The sequence below is a fragment of the Triticum urartu genome, chromosome 2 (assembly GCF_003073215.2).
Source record: "Triticum urartu cultivar G1812 chromosome 2, Tu2.1, whole genome shotgun sequence".
Taxonomy (NCBI): Eukaryota; Viridiplantae; Streptophyta; class Magnoliopsida; order Poales; family Poaceae; genus Triticum; species Triticum urartu.
In genome coordinates, this window is record NC_053023.1 from 661200494 (window position 1) to 661225181 (window position 24688).

General features: G+C 43.6%; 2 protein-coding genes across 5 annotated transcripts; both read right to left on the reverse strand.

The window, feature by feature from the left end:
- Nucleotides 1–12728: 12728 nt before the first annotated feature.
- LOC125539530 (putative RNA methyltransferase At5g10620) lies at nt 12729–15597 on the reverse strand. 4 transcript variants are annotated; one of them, XR_007296892.1, is made up of 8 exons: nt 15411–15591; nt 15236–15276; nt 14711–14853; nt 14371–14437; nt 14195–14272; nt 13896–14041; nt 13565–13675; nt 12963–13096 (listed from the first exon to the last, which is right to left on the reverse strand). XR_007296892.1 is itself a non-coding variant. In XM_048703009.1 (7 exons), the coding sequence occupies exons 1-7, from the start codon at nt 15496–15498 to the stop codon at nt 12913–12915; spliced, it is 747 nt and encodes a 248-aa protein (XP_048558966.1). In that variant the 5' UTR covers nt 15499–15597; the 3' UTR covers nt 12729–12912. The 4 variants fall into 4 exon arrangements, 2 of the variants coding, with proteins under 2 accessions (XP_048558966.1, XP_048558967.1); XM_048703009.1 differs by lacking the exon at nt 13565–13675 and having other exon boundaries at nt 12729–13096; nt 15411–15597; XR_007296893.1 differs by lacking the exon at nt 12963–13096 and having other exon boundaries at nt 13443–13675; nt 13774–14041.
- A 1603-nt stretch (nt 15598–17200) lies between these two features.
- On the reverse strand, nt 17201–23041 carry LOC125539532 (leucine-rich repeat receptor protein kinase HPCA1-like). Its single transcript, XM_048703011.1, has 19 exons — nt 22619–23041; nt 22107–22239; nt 21952–22023; nt 21732–21806; nt 21554–21625; nt 21285–21446; nt 21125–21199; nt 20979–21050; nt 20820–20888; nt 20646–20714; nt 20485–20559; nt 20329–20400; nt 20111–20248; nt 19584–20002; nt 19360–19491; nt 19047–19186; nt 18734–18953; nt 18317–18552; nt 17201–18203 (listed from the first exon to the last, which is right to left on the reverse strand). The coding sequence occupies exons 1-19, from the start codon at nt 22725–22727 to the stop codon at nt 17637–17639; spliced, it is 2907 nt and encodes a 968-aa protein (XP_048558968.1). The 5' UTR covers nt 22728–23041; the 3' UTR covers nt 17201–17636.
- Nucleotides 23042–24688: the final 1647 nt, after the last annotated feature.

Below are 24688 nucleotides of genomic sequence, written 5' to 3' on the forward strand. Positions count from 1 at the left end.
CATAACACTATATGTGGAATAGAATGGTGGTTGTGGAGAAGACAAAAAGGGAGAAGATAGTCTCACATCAACTAGGCGTACGGGCTATGGAGATGCCCATCAATAGATATCAATGTGAGTGAGTAGGGATTGCCATGCAACGGATGCACTAGAGCTATAAGTATATGAAAGCTCAACAAAGGAAACTACGTGGGTGTGCATCCAACTCGCTTGCTCACGAAGACCTAGGGCATTTTGAGGAAGCCCATCATTGGAATATGCAAGCCAAGTTCTATAATGAAAAATTCCCACTAGTATATGAAAGTGATATCATAGGAGACTCTCTATCATGAAGATCATGGTGCTACTTTGAAGCAAAAGTGTGGTAAAACGATAGTAGCATTGTCCCTTCTCTCTTTTTCTCTCATTTTTTTATTTGGGCCTTTTCTTTTTTTATGGCCTCTTATTTTTGGGCTTCTTTGGCCTCTTTTTATTTTATTTTATTTTATTTTTCGTCCGGAGTCTCATCCCGACTTGTGGGGAATCATAGTCTCCATCATCCTTTCCTCACTAGGACAATGCTCTAATAATGATGATCATCACACTTTTATTTTCTTACAACTCAAGAATTACAACTCGACACTCAGAACAAGATATGACTCGATATGAATGCCTCCGGCGGTGTACCGGGATATGCAATGACTCATGAGTGACATGTATGAAAGAATTATGAACGGTGGCTTTGCCACAAATACAATGTCAACTACATGATCATGCAAAGCAATATGACAATGATGAAGTGTGTCATAATAAACGAAACGGTGGAAAGTTGCATCACAATATATCTCGGAATGGCTATGGAAATGCCATGATAGGTAGGTATGGTGGCTGTTTTGAGGAAGGTATATGGTGGGTGTATGATATCGGCGAAAAGTGTGCGGTATTAGAGAGGCTAGCAATGGTGGAAGGAAGAAATGTACGTATGATCCATGGACTCAACCTTAGTCATAAAGAACTCATATACTTATTGCAAAAATTTACAAGTTATCAAAGCAAAGTATTACGCGCATGCTCCTAGGGGGATAGATTGGTAGGAAAAGACCATCGCTCGTCCCCGACCGCCACTCATAAGGAAGACAATCAATAAATAAATTATTCTCTGACTTCATCACATAACGGTTCACCATACGTGCATGGTACGGGAATCATAAACTTTAACACAAGTATCTCTCAAATTCACAACTACTCAACTAGCATGACTCTAATATCGCCATCTTTATATCTCAAAACAATCATCAAGCATCAAACTTCTCTTAGTATTCAACACACTCATAAGAAAGTTTTTACTAATCTTGTATACCTAGCATATTAGGATTATTTAAGCAAATTACCATGCTATTTAAGACTCTCAAAATAATCTAAGTGAAGCATGAGAGATCAATAGTTTCTATAAAATAAATCCACCACCGTGCTCTAAAAGGTATAAGTGAAGTACTAGAGCAAAACTATATAACTCAAAAGATATAAGTGAAGCACATAGAATATTCTAATAATTTCCGAATCATGTGTGTCTCTCTCAAAAGGTGTGTACAGCAAGGATTATTGTGGAAAACTAACAAATAAAGACTCAAATAATACAAGACGCTCCAAGAAAAACACATATCATGTGGTGAATAAAAATATAGCTCCAAGTAAAGTTACCGATGGAAGTAGACAAAAGAGGGGATGCCTTCCGGGGCATCCCCAAGCTTTGGATTTTAGGTGTCCTTAGATTATCTTGGGGGTTCCATGGGCATCCCCAAGCTTAGGCTCTTGCCACTCCTTGTTCCATAATCCATCAAATCTTTACCCAAAACTTGAAAACTTCACAACACAAAACTTAAAGTAGAAAATCTCGTGAGCTCCGTTAGCGAAAGAAAACAAAACACCACTTCAAGGTACTGTAATGAACTCATTATTTATTTATATTTTTGTTAAACCTACTGTATTCCAACTTCTCTATGGTTTATAAACTATTTTACTAGCCATAGATTCATCAAAATAAGCAAACAACACACGAAAAACAGAATCTGTCAAAAAAAGAACAGTCTGTAGTAATCTGTAGCTAACGCAAGATCTGGAACCCCAAAAATTCTAAAATAAACTGCTGGACGTGAGGAATTTATATATTAATCATCTTCAAAAATAATTAACTAAATATCACTTTCCAAATAAAAATGGCAGCAGTTCTCGTGAGCGCTAAAGTTTCTGTTTTTTACAGCAAGATTAACAAGACTTTCCCCAAGTCTTCCCAACGGTTCTACTTGGCAAAAACACTAATTAAACACAAAAACACAACCAAAACAGAGGCTAGATAAATTATTTATTACTAAACAGTGGAAAAAAGCAAGGAATAAAAATAAAATTGGGTTGCCTCCCAACAAGCACTATCGTTTAACGCCCCTAGCTAGGCGTAAAAAGCAAGGATAGATCTATGTATTGCCATCTTTGGTAGGCAACCCATAAGTGGCTCTCATAATAGATTCATAAGGTAATTTGATTTTATTTCAAGGAAAGTGTTCCATGCCTTTCCTTAACGGAAATTGGAATCTAATATTTCCTTCCTTCATATAAATAATTGCACCAATCGTTCTAAGGAAAGGTTTACCAAGAATAATAGGACATGAAGGATTGTAATCTATGTCAAGAACAATAAAATATACGGGCACATAGTTCCTATTTGCAACAATAAGAACATCAATAATTCTTCCCATAGGTTTCTTAATAGTGGAATCCGCAAGGTGCAAGTTTAAAGAGCAATCATCAAAATCACGGAAACCTAACAAATCACACAAAGTCTTTGGAATCGTGGAAACACTAGCACCCAAATCACACAAAGCATAGCATTCATGATCTTTAATTTTAATTTTAATAATAGGTTCCCACTCATCATAAAGTTTTCCAGGGATAGAAACTTCCAACTCAAGTTTTTCTTCATAAGATTGCATCAAAGCATCAACGATATGTTTGGTAAAAGCTTTATTTTGACTATAAGCATGTGGAGAATTTAGCATGGATTGCAACAAGGAAATACAATTTATCAAAGAGCAATTATCATAATTAAATTCCTTGAAATCCAAAATAGTAGGTTCATTAACATCTGGAGTTTTGATCCCACTTTCATCAAATTTAGCATCAAAATCTAAAAACTCCAAATTTTTGGAATGCCTTCTAGGTAAAGGTGGATCATATTCAGTCCCATCATTATCAAGATTCATATTGCAAAACAAAGATTTAATAGGGGACACATCAATAACTTTTAGATCTTTATCTTTATTATCATGGAAACTAGAAGAACACGCTATTATAAAGGAATCTTTCTTAGCACGCATCCTAGCGGTTCTTTCTTTGCACTCATCAATGGAAATTCTCATGGCTTTGAGAGACTCGATGATATCATGCTTAGGTGGAATAGATCTAAGTTTCAAAGAATCAACATCAAGAGAAATTCTATCAACGTTCCTAGCCAACTCATCAATCTTAAGCAAATTTTCTTCAACCAAAGCATTGAAATTATTTTGCGAAGTAATAAATTATTTAATATTAGATTAAAAATCAGAGGGAATCTTATTATAATTTCCATAAAAATTGTTGTAGGAATTACCATAATTATTAGAGGAATTACTAGGATAAGGCCTAGGATTAAAGTTTCCTCTATACGCGTTGTTACCAAAATTATTCCTACCAACAAAATTCACATCCATAGATTCATTATTATTCTCAATCAAAGTAGACAAAGGCATATCATTAGGATCATAAGAAACACTCTTAGTAGCAAATAATTTCATAAGTTCATCCAACTTTCCACTCAAAACATTAATTTCTTCTATCGCATGCACTTTTTTATTAGTAGATCTTTCAGTGTGCCATTGAGAATAATTAACCATAATATTATCTAGGAGTTTAGTAGATTCTCCTAAAGTGATTTCCATAAAAGTGCCTCCCGCAGCCAAATCTAAAAGATTTCTAGAAGCAAAATTCAATCCGGCATAAAAAATTTGTATAATCATCCACAAATTCAAACCATGTGTTGGGCAATTACATATCATTAATTTTATTCTCTCCCAAGATTGTGCAACATGTTCATGATCAAGTTGCTTAAAATTCATAATATCGTTTCTAAGAGAGATGGTCTTAGCGGAGGAAAATACTTAGATATAAAAACATCTTTGCACTTATTCCAAGAATCAATACTATTTTTACGCAAAGACGAAAACCAAACTTTAGCACGATCTCTAAGCGAAAAAGGAAATAGCTTCAATTTAACAATATCATTGTCCACATCTTTCTTCTTTTGCATATCACACAAATCAACGAAGCTATTTAGATGGGTAGCGGCATCTTCACTAGGAAGGCCGGAAAACGTAACTTTCATGACAAGATTCAGCAAGGTAGCATTAATTTCACAAGATTCAGCATCGGTAAGAGGAGCAATCGGAGTGCTAATAAAATCATTGTTGTTGGTATTGGTAAAGTCACACAATCTAGTGTTATCTTGAGCCATCGTGACAAGCAAGCAATCCAACACACAAGCAAACGAGGAACGGGCAAAAAGAGGCAAATAGAGAAAGAGAGGGAGGATAGAGAGAGGGCGAATAAAACAGCAAGGGTGAAGTGGGGGAGAGGAAAACGATAGGCAAATGGCAAATAATGTAATGCGGGAGATAAGGGTTTGTGATGGGTACTTGGTATGTTGACTTTTGCGTAGACCTCCCCGGCAACGGCGCCAGAAATCCTTCTTGCTACCTCTCGAGCACTGTGTTAGTTTTCCCTTGAAGAGGAAAGGGTGATGCAGCAAAGTAGCGCAAGTATTTCCCTTAGTTTTTGAGAACCAAGGTATCAATCTAGTAGGAGCCTATGCGCGAGTCCCACGCACCTACACAAAACAAATAAATCCTCGCAACCAACGCGATAAGGGGTTGTCAATCCCTACACGGTCACTTACGAGAGTGAGATCTGATAGATATGATAAGATAAGATTTTTGGTATTTTTATGATAAAGATGCAAAGTAAAATAAAACACAATGAAAATAACTAAGTGTTGGAAGATTAATATGATGGAAGATAGACCCGGGGGCCATAGGTTTCACTAGTGGCTTCTCTCAAGAGCATAAGTATTTTACGGTGGGTGAACAAATTACTGTTGAGCAATTGACAGAATTGATCATAGTTATGAGAATATCTAGGTATGATCATGTATATAGGCATCACGTCCAAGACAAGTAGACCGACTCCTGCCTGCATCTACTACTATTACTCCACACATCGACCGCTATCCAGCATGCATCTAGAGTATTAAGTTCATAAGAACAGAGTAACGCCTTAAGCAAGATGACATGATGTAGAGGGATAAATTCATGAAATATGATTAAAAAACCCATCTTGTCATCCTCGATGGCAACAATACAATATGTGCCTTGCTGCCCCTACTGTCACTGGGAAAGGACACTGCAAGATTGAACCCAAAGCTAAGAACTTCTCACATTGCAAGAAAGATCAATCTAGTAGGCCAAACCAAACAGATAATTCGAAGAGACTTGCAAAGATAACCAATCATACATAAAAGAATTCAGAGAAGATTCAAATATTGTTCATAGATAAACTTGATCATAAACCCACAATTCATCGGTCTCAACAAACACACTGCAAAAGAAGATTACATCGAATAGATCTCCACAAGAGAGGGGTAGAACATTGTATTGAGATCCAAAAAGAGAGAAGAAGCCATCTAGCTAATAACTATGGACCCGAAGGTGTGAGGTAAACTACTCACACATCATCGAAGAGGCTATGGTGTTGATGTAGAAGCCCTCCATGATCGATGCCCCCTCCGGCGGAGCTCCGGAACAGACCCCAAGATGGGATCTCGTGGATACAGAAAGTTACGGTGGTGGAATTAGGGTTTTGGCTCTGTATCTGATCGTTTGGGGGTACGTAGGTATATATAGGAGGAAGGAGTGCGTCGGTGGAGCAACAGGGGGCCCACGAGGGTGGAGGGTGCGCCTGGGGAGGGGGGGTAGGCGCGTCCCCCTACCTCGTGGCTTCCCTGTTGGTTGCTTGACGTAGGGTCTAAGTCTCCTGGATCTTGTTCGTTCCAAAAATCACGTTCCCGAAGGTTTCATTCCGTTTGGACTCCATTTGATATTCTTTTTCTGTGAAACTCTGAAATAGGCAAAAAAATAGCAATTCTGGGCTGGGCCTCCGGTTAATAGGTTAGTCGCAAAAATAATATAAAAGTGAATAATAAAGCCCAATAATGTCCAAAACATAAGATAATATAGCATGGAGCAATCAAAAATTATAGATACGTTGGAGACGTATCATGGAGTAATAGTAGTAGATGCAGGCAAGAGTCGGTCTACTTGTCACGGACGTGATGCCTATATACATGATCATACCTAGATATTCTTATAACTATGCTCAATTCTATCAATTGCTCGACAGTAATTTGTTCACCCACCGTAATACTTATGCTATCTTGAGAGAATCCACTAGTGAAACCTATGGCCCCCGGGTCTATTTTCCATCATGCAAGTTTCCAATCTATTTTATTTTGCAATCTTTACTTTCAATTTATATCATAAAAATACCAAAAAATTTATCTTATTATTATCTCTATCAGATCTCACTCTTGCAAGTGGTCGTGAAGGGATTGACAATCCCTTTATCGCGTTGGTTGCGAGGCTCTTATTTGTTTGTGTAGGTACGAGGTGACTCGCGCGTGGTCTCCTACTGGATTGATACCTTGGTTCTCAAAAACTGAGGGAAATACTTACGCTGCTTTGCTGCATCACCCTTTCCTCTTCAAGGGAAAACCAACGCATGCTCAAGAGGTAGCAGCAAGCCCCCCTTTAATCATTCTGATATCGTCCATTTCATTCTTTCTCATGCTTGCATTAGATTTTGCTACTGTAATTGATTCCTCCTATTCTGATGCATAGCCTACTTTTATAACCTGCTTATTGTTACCTACCTACTTATCATAAATTGCTTAGTATAGGTTGGTTAGTGATCCATTAGTGACCCCACCTTGTCCTTGTTGCCCCTGCTTCATCATCGACGACTCGATCAACATGATCGACGACCAGAGCCCGACACCTCACATCACATCACACCCCTTTTGTTGCTCGACTCTGCAGAGCTACTATCGAGTGCCGAGGGTGATACTTCGTAACGCACTCCTGATGATAATTCTGTAGTGTAGCTATTCGGTCGTGGTCAATGAGGGTGATTCCTCCTTCACCATTCCCGATACGGCTCTTTCGTGCAACCTCTCAAGTGTGGACCTCAAGGGTGATTCCTCCCACGTTCACCTTGATGATTACACCGAGTGGAATCCATCGAGGGTGATTCCTTTGGTTTCCCCCCCTTGATGTTTGGACACACGATTACCTGGACTTTACTTGAGACCTTTTTTTAAGTCGGGTCGGCCCTGAGGAGTACCCGCGAGTTGATGTGAAAGTCGGGCGGGCCCGTAGAGCACCCGCGAGTTTTCTATGAGGCAAGGTCGGGCATTCTAGGCCCTTGCCGTAAGTCCATGAGACGGGGCGATGGGGTCACATTATCGTGAGTCTCTGCTCATCTCCGCGAGCCCCCAATGCACTAACAGGTTTGGGTATTTGTTCTAAGTTGGCCTTTGGCCTTTACGCACTAACCACCACGCAGGAATAGTTATGGGCCTCAGCGTCATAGTATCAGTTGAAGCTTTGTCAAATGTCTAGTTCAGCATTGCGGCACAGCCTGGTCGGCACCCCAGTGGATGTGGCCTGGATCGCCCTGCGTGCAACGACCCGGAGTGCAACGGGCGATGGGCCTAAGGCCCCGGAGTGCTTAGGATGTAGATCGGCGGGGACCTCTCTGCTGAGCCTAGGTAGGGCTGCGACATGTTGATCTTCCAAGGCCGGGCATTGACTCGGAAAAGTGTGTTCGTCCAGAGTAATCAAGTGTGTCGGGTAACGTGGTGCACCCCTGCAGGGAAGTTATCTATTCGAATACCGTGTCCACAGTAATGGACGTTCAGACTTGTATCCTGATCTATTACAACTAGAACTGGTTACTTGAGACATGAGATGGATATGTTGGCTCCGGGATTGCTTTTTTGCAGGGAGTTGAGGAAGGATCTCTGAGCTTTAATGTTACAACATGCTTGTTTAATATTAAAATGCTATTATTTACTCTTCTACATGCTGCAAGATGCTTGGAGCTGCTAGCCTTCGATAGGCTATGCCTTCCCCTCTATTCTGGAATTTTGCAGTTTAGTCCACAGATACAACCCTCCCATTTGATATCAATGCATACTTAGTATAGATCTGATGCTTGCGAGTACTTTGGATGAGTACTCACGGTTGCTTTGCTACCCCTTTTCCCCCTTCTTTCTTCTTTCCGATTGTTACAACCAGTTGGTGGATCCCTGGAGCCAAATGGCACCGCCGACGGATACTACTACATGGAGGCCGCCGAAGACCAGGAGTAGTTAGGAAGTCCCAGGCAGGAGGCCTTGCCTCTTCGATCATTGTTGTTTTTGTGCTAGCCTTCTTAAGGCAGTCTTGTTTAACTTATGTCTGTACTCAGATATTGTTGCTTCCGTTGACTCTTGTGTATCGAGCTATGTATTCGAGCCCTCGAGGCCTCTGGCTTGTAATATAAAGCTTGTACTATTTTATTTGTGTTGTGTTGTGATATCTTCCCGTGGGTCCTTGATCTTGATCGTACACATTTGCGTGTATGATTAGTGTACGATCGAATCGGGGCGTCACGTTATCTTTTTTCCACTTATCTCTGGCTACTCATCTCGGACGACTTATCATGGGTGACTTATTCCTGGCTACTTATTTTTTTTCTCTCCCCCTTTCTGGCGACCCATGGACTCGCTTTATATAACAGCTGAGTCCATGGGGTTACAAGAGACTCCAGGTTATACCCGCAGCCGGAGTCCTACTCTGAGTGCTTAAAATCCTCCGTTTCTCCCAAGTTGAAAGTCTCCGTCTTGTATTTGGACTCTAGGTATTGTAGCAGGTCGGGTCTCATCGCAGGCCGGGCCAAGGTTGTAGCCCGCTCATTTGTCTCGCTTATATGTCCTGCTTATTATGTCCCGCTCATTTAACCGAGCAAACTTAACTCCATAGATGACTTGTCCTCGAAGATGACTCAAGTCTAGAGATGACTTATCATCATAAATGACTTAAGTCCAGAGATGACTTATCCTCAGAAATGAGTGAAGTCCATAAATGACTTATCCTCATGAGCCGGGTCTAGCCGCGGGTAACTCCCCTGACAAACCCCGTCAGGGCATGCGGCGGCTATGGGCTTCCCTAGGTCGGCCTAACCGCCCTTAGTACCTCGTGGATTCGCTGCCTCCAATCTTGAAGAACGAGGAGAAGATACAAGGAAGAGGGATAAAAATTAGATGAACATGAAAAAGTAGTAGATTGATTATTCGATTGTGTGTTGTGTTTTCAATCTGAAGGAAATATGCCCTAGAGGCAATAATAAAGTTATTATTTATATTTCCTTATATCATGATAAATGTTTATTATTCATGCTAGAATTGTATTAACCAGAAACTTAGTACATGTGTGAATACATAGACAAACAGAGTGTCACTAGTTTGCCTCTACTTGACTAGCTCGTTGAATCAATGATGGTTATGTTTCCTAACCATACACATGAGTCGTCATTTGATTAACAGGATCACATCATTAGAGAATGATGTGATTGACTTGACCCATCCGTTAGCTTAGCACGATGATCGTTTAGTTTGTTGCTATTGCTTTCTCCATAACTATACATGTTCCTATGACTATGAGATCATGCAACTCCCTAATACCGGAGGAACACTTTGTGTGCTACCAAACGTCACGACATAACTGGGTGATTATAAAGGTGCTCTACAGGTGTCTCCTATGGTATTTGTTGAGTTGACATGGATCAAGATTGGGATTTGTCACTCCGATTGTCGGAGAGGTATCTCTGGGCCCTCTCGATAATGTACATCACTATAAGCCTTGCAAGCAATGTAGCTAATGAGTTAGTTACAGGATGTAGCATTACGGAACGAGTAAAGAGACTTGCCGGTAACGAGATTGAGGTATTGAGATACCACGATCGAATCTCGGGCAAGTAACATACCGATGACAAAGGGAACAATGTATATTGTTATGTGGTTTGACCGATAAAGATCTTCGTAGAATATGTAGGAACCAATATGAGCATCCAGGTTCCACTATTGGTTATTGACCGGAGACATATCTCGGTCATGTCTACATAGTTCTCGAACTCGTAGGGTCCGCACGCTTAACGTTCGGTGACGATCGGTATTATGAGTTTATGTGTTTTGATGCACCGAAGGTAGTTCGGAGTCCCATATTTGATCACGGACATGACGAGGAGTCTCAAAATGGTCGAGAAATAAAGATCGATATATTGGACGACTATATTCGGACACCGGAAGTGTACCGGGTGATTTCGAAGAAAACCAGAGTGCCGGAGGGGTTACCGGAACCCCCCGGGGAAGTATTGGGCCTTAGTGGGCCTTAGGGGAGAGAGAGGGCAGCAGCCCAGGAGGTGGCGCGCCCCCCCAAGGGGAGTCCGAATAGGACTAGGGGAGGGGGCGCGGCCCCTCTTTCCCTCTCCCTCTCCCTCTCTTTCCTTCCCCCTTCCTCCTTCCTAGTAGGACTAGGAAAGGATGAATCCTACTCCTACTAGGAGGAGGATTCCTCCTTTCCTTGGGCGCCGCTAGGGCCGGCTGGCCTCCCCACTTTCTCCTTTATATACGGGGGCAGGGGCACCCTAGGACACACAAATTGATTGTTCCAAGCCGTGTGCGGTGCCCCCCTCCACCATAATCCACCTCAGTCATATCACAGTGGTGCTTAGGTGAAGCCCTGTTCCGCTAGCAACATCATCACCATCATCACGCCGTCGTGCTGACGAAGCTCTCCCTTGAAGCACTACTGGATTGTGAGTTCACGAGACGTCACCAAGCCGAACGTGTGCAGATCGCGGAGGTGCCGTACCTTCGGTGCTGGGATCGCGACGTACGACTACATCAACCGCGTTGTCATAACGCTTCCGCTTACGGTCTACGAGGGTACGTAGGCGATACTCTCCCCTCTCGTTGCTATGCATCACCATGATCTTGCGTGTGCGTGGGAATTTTTTTGAAATTACTGCGTTCCCCAACACAATCGGCCATCACCCCTTATGTATATAATAGGGAGATGGACTTACCTGCAAGGAAAGGTTAGAATTCGCATTCAAAACCCTAGTTTGGGTCCAACTCGGAATTCAAACTTTTTAAAACTGTTCGGTTTATAACCTGGCTGCACCTTGCGGGTCACTGTTGAGGCAGGAAATGACCTTCGATGAAAATGTGCCCAAAAGCATATTTACTTGTTTTGACGAGACGAACAACTTTCGTGTTTCACGTTTTTTGATTTGAGGCCATATGCAGGGCCAAATCGCTCGCGCAAAATATGTTATTATTCATGTGTGTCTGGTCTCGTGCGTCATATTTTGCTCACTGCAGGGTCGCGTTGTGCAGGCTCTAATTTTTGCATACAACCTCGTATTGGGATGATTTTTATATACTTAATCATTTCGATGAGACAAAAACAATTCGTGTAGATCAATTTTTCATATGAGGCTGTTTTGGGAGCGTAATCAGCCGAATAGTGTTCTAGATACAAAATCTCGATACTTCGAACACAACTTCGTTCTTAAAGATGAGATCGGATGGCTATGGCCCAAACATCAAAGTTTCTCCTTTTGACGATACGGAACTTTCTCACTTTGGGCACTTTTTCATTTGAGGTCTTCTTAATTATGTTTTTGACCAGCCAAAATCTGGTGCACTTTTGTAGATCTGAAACCCCACACGCGAGGGAGGAACCCCGTCAGAGCGCGCGGCGGCTATGAGCTACCCTAGTTCGACCCGATCGCCCCTAGGGCCTCGATGTTCGCCACCCTGCAACAAGAAGAATGAACGAAGAACGAGGAAGAAAAAGAACAAGAGATAAAAGTAAAGGTAAAAGGTGGTAGATGATTTTGTCGATTGTGTGTTGTTCAATCGGCCGTCACCTCTCATGTATATAAGAGGCGGATGGACTTCCTGTACAAGGAAAGGTTAGAATTCATGTTCAAAACCCTAGTTTGATTCCAACTCGGAATCCAAACTTTCCAAAATTGTTCGGTTTATAGCCTGGCTGCACCTTGTGGGTCACTTTTGAGGCAGTAAACGACCTTCGATGAAAATGCGACCAAAAGCATATTTACTCGTTTTGACGAGACGAACAACTTTTGTGTTGAAATGTTTTTGATTCAATACTATCTTCAGGGCCAAATCGCTTGCACAAAACAGATAATTATTCACGCAACTCATCAGACCTGGTCACATGTGTGTGGCTCGGGCGTCATATTTTGTTAACTGCAGGGTCGTGCTGTGTGGCCTCTAACTTTTGCATAAGACCTTGGATTGGGATGATATTTATATCAAAATCGATCATTTCGGCGGGACGAAGACAATTCGTGTAGATCAGTTTTCCATATGAAGCCATCTTGGGGGCGTCATCAGCCGAATAGTGTTCTGAATACAAAATCTCAGTACTTCAAACACAATTTCGGCTTTAGAGATGAGATTAGATGGCTATGACCTAAATATCAAAGTTTCTCCTTTTGACGATACAGAACTTTCTCACTTTGAGCGCTTTTTCGTTTGTGGCCTTCTTAATTATGTTTTTGACCGTGCCAAAATCTGATGTCAACAATACAGTGTATAAATTTCAGGGATTTAGAGGTGAAGGCTCATTTGCGACGAGCTCTACAACCTCAAGTAGACTTCACTCACACCACCTGGTAGGTTTCTCCTTCCCACTTGTGGCCCGTCTTCTTTTCTCCTCACGCCCTGTTGCGGCTCATCACCGTGCTTACATGTTTGCCAGGACGGCATACTTGCCGGTGTTCTCTGGCTGTAACTGAAAGAACCGACACACCGCGATCTCGATCAGTCGTACCTTTTGCGTGCTTTCTGCGGTCGCCCAACAATGTGCCATATAACAACGAGTGCTCCTGGCATACATACCTGGGAAGAAGAAAAGAAGAGGGACCACAAGTGAGAAGGAGAAGCCTACCGGGGGGTTCTGGCAAAATATTGCCTATGTGGCGTGGGTCAACGGGCCACGCAACCTAGTCAGACGCGGAAAGGACCCGCGGTGAACGACTTACAAACATATAGGACCTAGATGTGCGTTTTCAAATTTTTAGGACCTACTTGACACACTTGGAATACTTTTAGGTCCGCAGTGTATTTTACTCTTAAATGAATTGGTTTTCCTAGAATACATTCCGAATTATGAATAATGCACTTCACATCAATTTTTCAAGATAAATACTCTAATTTGATGATAATTGGTGTGGTTGAAATGGTATATAAATTTGATTCTTGCATTATGACACGTTAAATTACAAAATATATATTGGTAAAGACGTGCATTTGCACGTACACGTTTACTAGTCTAACAAAATACTAGAGAAGCAAAAAACCGCCTACAGCGGATCAAGTGGTCGAATTGGGAGGCCGCGTGTGCAAAGAGCACCAGATGATGCCATTGCAACTCAAATCTAGTGATGATACTTCTGTCCTTTGATGATTGTCCACGCCCTGCAAAATTATGACACCGAATGAACAATCGATTGATATCACAATTAGCAGCAAACATTTGCTGGCACTGATAAATATGCGTGCCAACCAAGATTTACCTGTGTTACACCGACGCTGCGTTGATTCTACATGCTATATCACTAGCGTTGACGTGGAAAATTAAGAAAGTATGTTCAAACGCAGAAATGGCATCACTGCGTTGCAGAGGCTCGTTGTTCACCTGTAGAGCTGCTCCATTAAAACTATTAAAGCGACTTGGTGGTTCAAAACCAGTGAGGATAGCCTAATTGTTGCATCAGCTCGCTCTCGTACTTGTATTCCAAGACCATATGGCCCGCCAATACAAAATGTGAGCCTTGACGATCCCTAAAACATTTGGACACATATTATCAGCGAGTATGTTCTCCCAATATTTTTTCAAACACAAAAAAAAATCTCCCAAGAAATTTCCAGCAGCTTGAACTTTAAAACTAAGTAGTTGGCTACTGAATATCGGATTAACCGAAGTGCAGAGCATACCGTGTTGCCAGCATCCCCAATGAGATCAGCTATCTGCTCAGATATGACATCCTTCCCGTTTTCATCCAACACAACAACCTAATCATGCACACTAACATCAGAACAATTAGACTGCTAGAACCTAATGGATGGGTGAGGTATTTATCAGGTAAATACAAGAAAGCACCGAAACATACAAAATCTTCAGCCTTGAGCTGCTGCATCATAGACGCGTCTTCTGCTTCAATTTGCACCTTAACATCGCTGAAAAGTGGAAACAACAGAATATCAGGGGCCAGCATCAACAATCAAATTCGTCAGGAACAATCAAACAAACAGCAGAATAAGAAGTTCACAGTTTCCAATGAGGTGTAAATTTACCAGTTGAAAGCCAGTCCACCAACAGCAGAAAATCTCACGGTACAGTAAAACAATATAGTGATAGGGAGCATGTACTAGGTAACCATAGAAGAGTGAGAAATAGCCTCTGGGGATGCATTGACCACAATGTTCATAGCATCATACAACATGTCATACCTTGTAAGTTTTGGGTTGGACTTGATAAGGGTGTCCTCAACGTCGCAGTAGTGACCGAGCTTCTCTTTGTACTCTTCAACAAGAAGTTGTGTCCCCTGAGACCTCTTCTTGCCGACTGTCAGCACGCGCATAGGCATTGCTCTCTGCAAACATGGACCAACGGAAACTGAATTTATAAACCTGATTGAACTCATAAATTTGGCCGTTATCTCGGCTATACGGTATGACCCTTTATATGGATGAAAGACAAAGTTCAGAACTATGCATCGGCCGGTGATGAGTCTAATATCTTCAGAGGATATACTGCAGAGTACAGATTGCAGAATATATACACCTCTAATTCTGAAATCATTTTCTTTTTTGCTGTCTTGCTCAATTAAATTCTACTGTGAACTTATGAAGGTAAGTGAGTAAGTCTAGATCTTCGTGCAAGTACCACAGGAGAAACAATTGCACAAAGTGGGTGATTTTTCTTGAGGATAACTGAACTGAAAATTTGCAGAAATTCTTCTCTGAGCTTCTTACCACAGATTGTCCCGTGTATTTGGATCTCCTGCCTCGGGCAGCTGAAGAACAGGGAGCATCAGGCAACGAAAAACAGCATTGGAGGGGGGGAATCAGGAAATGGTGAGAATATTAGGACAGCTCAGATTGAGAGAAGCAGCGAGCAGAGAAATGGTGAAGGGAATTGAGGCTGTACCAGGAGGAGGAGGACGCGCGGGCGCACCCCTGTTCTTGCTGGGGGTGGGGTTGAGTCCGCAGCGGCAGCTCCATGGCAAGACTCCCATGGAGGAGACGGGGGGGAGTGAAGCTCGCGTGGTGGGCGCGGACGACGGGTGGGGTTGGGTTTGCTGGGTGCACGCCGCCGTTCGGCTGGGAAGAAGATGAAAACCCGCAGAGACGTGTTTCTCTGCTTAAAACGTACTTTGCGGGAGGAGCCTTCGCGACGACGATGACGTATTTAGGGGTCGATTTCGGTGCTTCCACGGCGCAGGCTCAACACTTTTCACTTGCAAAAATGCTTGTCGACAGATGATGTCCTGCAACTGCATAGGACTGATTGAAACACAATTTACTGAAAGTATTAGTGTTATGACGAGTGCTCAGGCGTCACTAGTCTCGGGTGAATTGACTAGTTTGGTATCTGCAAGACTTGAGATGGCTATGCTAAAAATAAAAGGTTGCTAATGGGAGCATAAAGCATGGCAAATCAATAAAGTAAAGTATGTAGATAATCCTAGTGTATTAGTATTGTTGTCATTGGGTTCTTGCAATTATGTACCTACCAAATGCTTGACGACTACTTACAATGTACGTATATTCGTGTATGCAAACAAGATGTTTGATGAAATGTCAACAAGAACCACATCACCTTCCGAAGCCCTGCCACCACCATTGGCCACACACGGTTTGCACGGTAGCGGTATCCGGCGGTGGCGAGGGAGAGCGGCTGGAGAAGAAATACCCTAGGAGATGAATCCCGGCGTTGCCGGTGTTCGCCCGCCCCACCGTGTGAGTGTGACGCCGGGCAGTAAACCGGGGACAGGTTAGGAATTTTCTGTTGGAAATATTAGCACTTTTCCATTAGACTAATCCACGAGTAAACAGTAAGCATGGTATAAAAGGTATGCATCTCATAGCTATACCTAAGCATACTAGCACGTACAGAACATAGAAGCGAACCATCTATGAGCAGCACATATACGGCTAGCACAAGTACGAGTAAACGAGGGATGAACAGATCATACCCTCCGATTGGCCAGGCCAACGCGGCGGCGGCAACAGCTGCCTCAGCGTCATTCGTGGCCTTCTTCTTGGCGGTGGCGTCATCGGCCATGGAGTCGATACAGGGGAGGTAGTGGAAGCAGAGGCGGACGGAGTTGGGGACGGATCGGGAGCAGTCACGTCGAGACGCTCCCCAAAAACCTTATTGCCGTTCTCCCGGGCAGGATCTCGAATGACAGGGTTCTGGAACCTGCTCTCCCGACCAGCCGTGCACGCGATCGTCGGGGCCCATGACCGAGGCGGACGGAGTTGGGGACGGATCGGGAGCAGTCGCGTCGAGACGCTCCCCAAAAACTTTATTGCCGTTCTCCCGGGCAGGATCTCGAATGACAGGGTTCCGGAACCTGCTCTCCCGACCAGCCGTGCACGCAAGTCAGCCCACCTATTAACGTCTCGGATAGTGGCCCCACCTATTAGCGACTCGTTAATTAATCCCTTCATTACCGCAACCCGCGGCGGAGGAGAAGCGCGCGTGTACCACTCCTCTTCCCAAGCTCCCAATGACAAGTGGTAGAGCAACCTTTATAAAGGGGTCTCAGCTCTTCTCAACTAGCAAGGTGGGACTAAACTTCCCACCACCTGTCATCTCATACATGGGCCTCAAGATTAACCAGGGATTAGCGTCTTATATGGGCCTAAGCCCATCCATAATCCAACAATTTCTTGTACAAAACATCTTTCATGTGAATATGGGATAGCCTCAAATGATCCTTCAATTAATAAGATGTATTGTAATAAGTTCAATAACAACAAATATAGCCACGCAAATTCGTTGGCCACTCCATTATTTTCAATACCAGACTTTTAATTTTACCAACCATGTGCAGTGTACTATGAGTGCATTCCTGAATCCTATACATGTTAAGTATGCACTCTCCAGTTTCTCTCTGCAATTTGCACAATCTGATATTCTGCTAAAGTCTAAAAGCCTATCATCCTGTGTACATACACCTAAGAACATGCCTTCTTAGTTCCTATTTTTTTTAGAAAAGGTCTTAGTTCCTATTTGCTCCTGTTCTTCAAGCTGCCATGAGAAGGTAATACACAACTGACACGAATAAAAAAAACGACCGACCAAGGAGTCAACAACAGCGTACTAAACACATACAAATGGGGCCCACCGCACACCCAGCAGCCTCGATCAACCAGGAAGCCCCCGTTCCCGGGAGCTTCGAGGTTTAGGGGATGTGTTCCTGTTCTTCAAGCTGCCCTGAGAAGGGAAACCCCCACTGTACTCAAAGGCCCTGCTGTCCATCTGATACGTCGTGGACGGCGTCGATGTGCTGGAGTACGGATACCTTGGTGCAAACGTCCTTGTTGTCGAGTCCACGCTGAACGACGAGCTTGCCGACATCGAACCGGGTGTGAGCCCGTTGTCCTGCATTATCATCTCGATCTCCCTCACCACATTGTTCATCTTCGGGCGGTCAGGTCCCACCTCCTCCACGCATTGCAGTGCCATCGTCACGAACCTTGGGAATCCTAGGAGGCCCCCCATTTTGTAGAGAACTGGGTCCATCACATCCTTCAGCCCACAGTACATGGTGTCTTCCATGTCTAGTGCCGTCTTCACCTCACGGACAATGTACTTCTTCTCGTATATAGGTGGCTTGGCTACTATGAGCTCTAGTAGTACCACGCCGAAGCTGTAGACATCGCTCTTCGCCGTAAGTTGCTGCGTCATGTAGTACTCTGGATCTAGGTAACCCTGCATTGACGACAAGTGTTTAAGCTTAGAACTGAAATGGTAAGCATGATCTGCATGATATGGCATGGTTGATACCGAGAAACATTTAATTTTATACAGAAGGGCAAGCCTACCAGTGTTCCCTTGACATTTGTGCACAGCTCGCCTTCCTCGCTGTCTGATACCAACAAGGAGAGGCCAAAATCTGCAACCTTTGCGGTCATCTTCGAATCAAGGAGAATGTTGGTGGACTTGATATCTCTATGAATGATTGGAGGATTGGCATGGTCATGGAGGTAAGCTAGCCCTCTAGCTGAATCTAGAGCTATTTGAAGTCTCATACTCCAATCCAATTGTACTCCTTTCATACCTACAGTGAGCCATTGTGATCAGTCCAGCTGATAATCATGAAGGAAAGATATTTAGATTTGGAAGAACTGTGCCACAATATATATCTACTGCTTGATTCTGGAAGTTGGCCAAAAAAGGCACACGCCTCATATAAATCGAAGTTACTTCTGACAATCAGATGGAAGAACATGTTAACGTACCATATAACGCCTCACTTAGAGTTCCATTGGATATGAACTCGTAAACCAGCATCTTTTCGCCCTTCTCGAAGCAGAAACCAACTAGCCCAACCAAGTTGTTGTGATGCACCCTCGAAAGGAGCTCGATTTCTGTCTTGAACTCAAGCCCACCCTGCATGGACCCTTGCTTGGACCTCTTGATGGCTATGAGCTGTCCATCCAGAAGTTTTCCTCGGTACACCTGTTCCCATCGGAAAACAACATTTATAGAACTGTCCTAACTCCTAAAGATGATAAGAACCTTAAGTTGTCGAAAAGATTGTTGCTTAATTACCGTTCCATAGCCTCCTTCTCCAATTGCATTGATTTGTTTGAAGTCGTTTGTGCTAAGCTTGAGCTCTTCCAGTGTGAAGGCTCTAGCGCTCTTGAGTTTTGGCGCTTCACCAATATCTTCCGGCGTTGATCCCCATGAAGCTGAAAAATATAAACATTTAGATCAAAAGGGAGATAAAACAACATAATATTACCTCCGTCCAAAATTACTTGTCTTAGATTTGTCTAGATACGGATGTGTCTAAAACTAAAATGTGACAAGTAATTCGGGACGGTGGGAGTATGATTTAATCTGTATGAAATGTATGAGGTACCAAAAGGATTATTCTGGGAGACAAGCATCTTAGCCCGTTTCTTTTGGCGCACGGCGTAAAGTCCAATCAGCGCGAGCCCGACAACCAAAAGAACAGAGCCAGTCACGACACCAATCAAAATAGCTCGAGAAGCTGCAATACATCAACAGCTAAACATCAGCACAAATCAATATGCCAGCCTAACAAACTTCACCGCAAGAACCGGATCAGGCTCCATAAATCACCTTTGTCGTGGAACGGATAAGGATGTGATTTCACATAGTAAGGTCCAAAGTTCTCCGGTGGCTTGTAAGTCTGAAGTGTCAGATTAAAGCAGTTGAGCACCTGAGAGTAATTGAACCTCTTCTGGTTTACTGGGCACGCCTTGATGTCCACTTTCAGGTACACGTCATCAACGTATGGTACCAAACCTAGCTTGTTCGGGGTACAACTGCTCACTGTTCTCGACAGGTTGTCGTGCAGTTCAGGAAGGAACTTTCTGACATCGCCAAAGGAAGGAGAACGGAAGAATATGGTTTCAACAAATGGATGTGGACACTGTACATCAGAGAAGGGTAGCATGATTGGAAATTCGGCTAGCTGGTCGGTGCAGAGCAGCGTGTTTGACAGAAGAGAGTCGGTGCAGAGTGGGTTTCCTTCAAGCCTGGCAAGAACAGAGCAGCAGGATAATAGAGTAAAAATTTGAAGGAAATGGAACACATTTCTTTGTCAAAAAATAAGTCTCAAATGAGCAACCGCCAACAATACTCACTTGAGAAGCTTGCTGTCAAGGCTGCTGTACACTGTAACTGAGGTAATTTTGTTGTTCCGCAAGTCGACAAGGTCTAGTCCATCGTTGATGTTATTGCCCATGTCAAGCGTATCATTCAGTTCATTATCATTCAATATTCTGCCGTATGATTGACTAGTTAGTGCATTTCGATAAATAATGTGCAAGGTAGAGGTCCTATGGTTGTTGTATTGTCTTACACATGTTGCAAATCACGCAAGCCGAAAAGCTTCTGTGGTAGTTTCCCAGAAATCCCAACCGACTGCATTGTACTGCACGGCAAAACGAAAGAGTCCATCATTTGCTTCTCTTAAACTGCATCTTAACTATTGAATTCAGATAGCACTGTAACTTACAGGGTCATTAATCCGGGCAATTCTGTAAACCAACTTGGAACACCAGAAGGCGTGAAGCTGTTATTGCTTAGATCCCTGTGCATATAGCGCCGTATCCCTTGTCAATGATATTGAATGAGAGTTTGTAAATAATGCTGATTAAGATCACACTAATTTCTTACACATTTCCAAGACCATTCATATCAGTCAAATTCGGCATTGGTCCACTTAGCTTGTTATTTGACAGCATTCTGAGATTTCCAACAAAAAATACAAGTGATATATTAGTGCTTATCTCATCTAAGTATGCAAGAGTAGCATCAAATAAGATGGGAATGGTGGGTACGGCAACTTACAGAACATGGAGCTTAGTCAGGTTATTCATAGCCGGAACTCGGCCTGTGAAGTTATTGTTATTTAGACGACTGTATTCCAAAAGCACATCAAATAATTAGCTTGCCGCAAAAACGCTAACTCCCCAAAGTAATTCTGAAGCAAGCTGTGTGAACACTTACAGTACTTCAAGTGTTGGGATTAGCCCAATAGATGATGGGATAGTTCCACTCAAATTGTTCCTGTCCAGAAGTCTAGACACAACAAACCATTGTCAGACAAATTACGGTCCAAATGATACAGGGTGAAAGGCTATATCTGAACTTACATATGCTTGAGGTTCATGCTGGAGTTGAACATATATTCTGGGATAGGACCTTCTAGAGAATTCTGGTTAAGATGGCTACAAAAGGCAGAGCGGCCTATGAATGAGTGATAAACAGACGACACATATGATTAACAAGAAACTGATGTTAGGTGACACTTACAAGTGCTCTGCATTAAGAAGCTGGTCCAATCCAGCACCATTGTCCCTTGAGTTTGGGAGAAGTCCGGTTAACTTGTTATCAGCTAGGTCCAGCCATTTAACCTTGGAGAGCTTGCCCAGTGAGGGCGGGATTCTGCCCGTGAATTGGTTTGAGTTCAGACCGCTGCGGAAGGACATCGAGTTATGGAACCACATTAAGATCCACCAAATAGGGAATTCTTGCAAACAAAACTATGACATATTTTTTCAAAAGAACAACCAGAATCTTACAAGAATTCGAGTTGTGCCAGGTTGCCTAGTTCACTTGGAACAGTACCGCTGAAACTGCAACCTATTAATGCTCTATACATGGAAGATGGTAAGTCAGTAACTCAGGTGGAGACACAAGATTATACAGTTCATAGGCCTACCGCCTCTTTGTACAATAATGGAAACTGTTGTAACTTACAAATTTATAAGCTGAACTAATTCCCCAATGGCAGGTGTAAGTGGACCGCCTAGGTCTTTATTTGAGGATAAATCCCTGCAGTGCATTCATCAGTCAGTGATTAACTTTGTACTAGTAATTTTTTTCGAGAAGGAGGGTTGACCCCTGGCCTCTGCATCAATGGCTGCATATAGCCATTTTTAGTTCTCAAAAGGAAAAACAACATAATGGAAACACTCACAGGACCCTAAGCTCAGTCAGGCTTCCTATATCATCACTGAGAGTGCCTTTCATGTTCATGCCAAAAAGATTTCTGCCACATTGAAGAGGGTAAATCAAAACATAAGGATCTTGAACAGCTAGCTCCTAACAAATGGTGGTGTCAATTGTGCTCACAGTGATGTAACCCTTGAGTTGGCACCATTGCATTCGATTCCATCCCATCTGTCGCCGCAAGGATCGTTCGATTTCTTCCTCCAGCTAGCAGGCACATTTGACCATTTCCTCATCAAGGATTTGAGAGCAGCCGCTGCAAAGGCAGGAGAGAGAGAGAGAGAGAGAGAGAGAGAGAGAGAGAGACAGGGACTTGTGAACCAACTACTGGAAGTGGATACTCTTTTACTAATAAATAAAGAGGTTGGTTAACTGAAATTTGCTAGTAAGAAGTAGGAAATAGATTATTCTCTAACAAGTTGCAACTGAACAATCTGTTGGGAAAATGATCCCAGCAGAAAATTTCACAGCATCTGGAATCATGGATTACAAGATTTCCTATTCCTAGCTCACCCGAAGACCAAAACTGAACCTCCAAACAACCAAGCATATTTTCCGGCGCAGTCTGAATATACCTTTCCTCCTCCCCGAAGTTCGGAGAAGGGGAAGGAGAAAAGCTTAGCAAACATACATACCATCCTGTGGGTGGGTGGCGGCGGCGGCGATCCTGGACTGCGCCAAGAGGCACAAGACGAGCAGCAGCAGCAAGAGGGGGAGCCGCCCCTCCCTCTCCCCCTTGGCCATCTCCTCCCTCCTCTGCCCCCGGCCAAAACGGCAAAAGACCGACCTTTTTCCGATCCCGGTGATGTGCTTCAGTTCGTGGCGTTCTCCGCTGCGGTGCTGCCCCCCTGGAAGTGGAAGATGAGCGGCGCCCGGCGGTGGAGATGAAGGAATGAAGAGCGAGGCAGGACGCGGAGCTGGCCAATTCTAATCACACTTGGACCTGGGCAAAGCAACACGCGTGGCGAGGAAAATGGCGCTGGTTTGGTGCGGCTTACTAGTACTTGGTCAAATCCCTGAAATGGTATTTCCAACGTTTTGCATCTTGTCGCTAGTACTGCAACCACAGTTGTTTGGCTTGGCACTCTCCTGCTTGGGAGTATTTTTTTGGAGGGATGGGAGCATTACTATCTTACTATATGCTTGATTGGATGGCGGTTACCGACTACCGGGGTTTTCCAGAGAAAGAATGCAATGTGCAACTTTTGTTTATGCTTGACGAATGGCACGGCTCCAGAACCTGGCCAGGCAAACACGCTGGCACGACACCAAAGATGCATCCTACTACCGGTCAAATTAGTGATGTCACACTGAACAACAAGGATCCGCTTGGGCGTGTTTGGTTACCTGCATTTCTCAACAGGCTCGCCGGATGCATGGAAATTCACTCTGATTATATAGGATGTGCTGGTCCACACGCGCACGAAGCTTAAAGCAGCCCAAAGCCCAGCTCACTAGTAATGTTCGAATATGTTGTTCCCAACTAGTCGTGCTAAATTGAGCGCAAAAGGGGGCACGACATACGCGGCGGTGCAGGGGAAATCGGCATGGAGATGGCGGGAGACCAAAATCCCTGCCAACGCATGATGGTCCAAAATGTAGTCTCCCCCCCCTCCCTCCCCCTTCCCTACTCGCTCATCTCTAGCGGTAGGACATTGGTGCATCCTTGCAAACCGGGATTTGACTCTCATCGAGAGTGAATTTTCGTGATCTCAACCTGGTGGACTCTATCTTAATATATAGGGCATGGGCTACTCCCCAGTGGTTTTTTTTTTTAGCGGTACCAAAAATCCAGACTCGGTTCTTGGCACCAGTGACGACTCGGATCTACGGAAGCGACGACGGTCGTGACGACTTAAATCTCCAACACCAAGACCTGTTACTCTCCGCCATGAGATCCTTGTCCCCTTTGTCTCCATCTAGTCTGCCTTGTCTCTAGCATGGGTTGGTCGTTTGCTTCAATGGTGGTACGCAGGATACAACCACCCTCCACAGTTAGGTCGTTAGGGAGGGTGTACGGTCGATTTCCCCATTACTTACCACGTCATTGATTTCACTAGGACGAACTAATGAATCTGGTAGTTCAGACAGTAGCACTCATAGTTGTGATTCATGCATGGGTTATCTTAGTCACAAGAGAGCGGTTCATCACAATTCAAAACTATGGTCCATTGTTAGCCCGAGATTAAGATAGAGTCCACACTTTGGTTCTACCTATTGTCATTTAAAATGTAGGAACACAAATATTTTAAATGACAATAGGTCCCTACTTACCGCCGGTTTTCCTTTCAGATACAAAAATGACACACTTTGGTCTACTAAGATCCCCAACAAAATTCTGGTGCACTTTGTAGTAATTGAACATTTCTAACCCCATACTGCCTAATAAAGGAGTTCCTTCCGGTCCACAAACCATAAGGAGTGATCGTGATAGATGACAAATTACATGAATCAGAGACAGCCCCCCCCCCTCCCCCACCCCTCTTTTACCGAAAAAGAGTTTCCCCCCGCTTTGTATTCCAAAGCAACCAACATCGAGTATAGATAACGTTGTAGCGAGCAGCACAACACACCAAGAAAAAGAAGAAGAAACAAATGCCAACTACGGCAGCTTGGCAAAGCGCGGATGACCCGGCACCGCGGCGCCCACCGGACACAAATCACCACAGACCAAGGCTTTGATCCGCCGCGTACCAAGCAGCACC

What these genes read in the sequence shown, in the direction of transcription:
- LOC125539530 (XM_048703009.1), bottom strand. Translation starts at nt 15,498, where the DNA reads ATGGGAGTCTTGCCATGGAGCTGCCGCTGCGGACTCAACCCCACCCCC. An exon ending in AATACACGGGACAATCTGTG is followed by an intron (nt 14,854 to 15,235) that starts GTAAGAAGCTCA and finishes CCATGTTTGCAG; the next exon opens with AGAGCAATGCCTATGCGCGT. An exon ending in AGCTCAAGGCTGAAGATTTT is followed by an intron (nt 14,273 to 14,370) that starts GTATGTTTCGGT and finishes GTGCATGATTAG; the next exon opens with GTTGTTGTGTTGGATGAAAA.
- LOC125539532 (XM_048703011.1), bottom strand. Translation starts at nt 22,727, where the DNA reads ATGGCCAAGGGGGAGAGGGAGGGGCGGCTCCCCCTCTTGCTGCTGCTG. An exon ending in CGCCACCCACCCACAGGATG is followed by an intron (nt 22,240 to 22,618) that starts GTATGTATGTTT and finishes CTGCCTTTGCAG; the next exon opens with CGGCTGCTCTCAAATCCTTG. An exon ending in AGCATGAACCTCAAGCATAT is followed by an intron (nt 21,051 to 21,124) that starts GTAAGTTCAGAT and finishes TGTTGTGTCTAG; the next exon opens with ACTTCTGGACAGGAACAATT.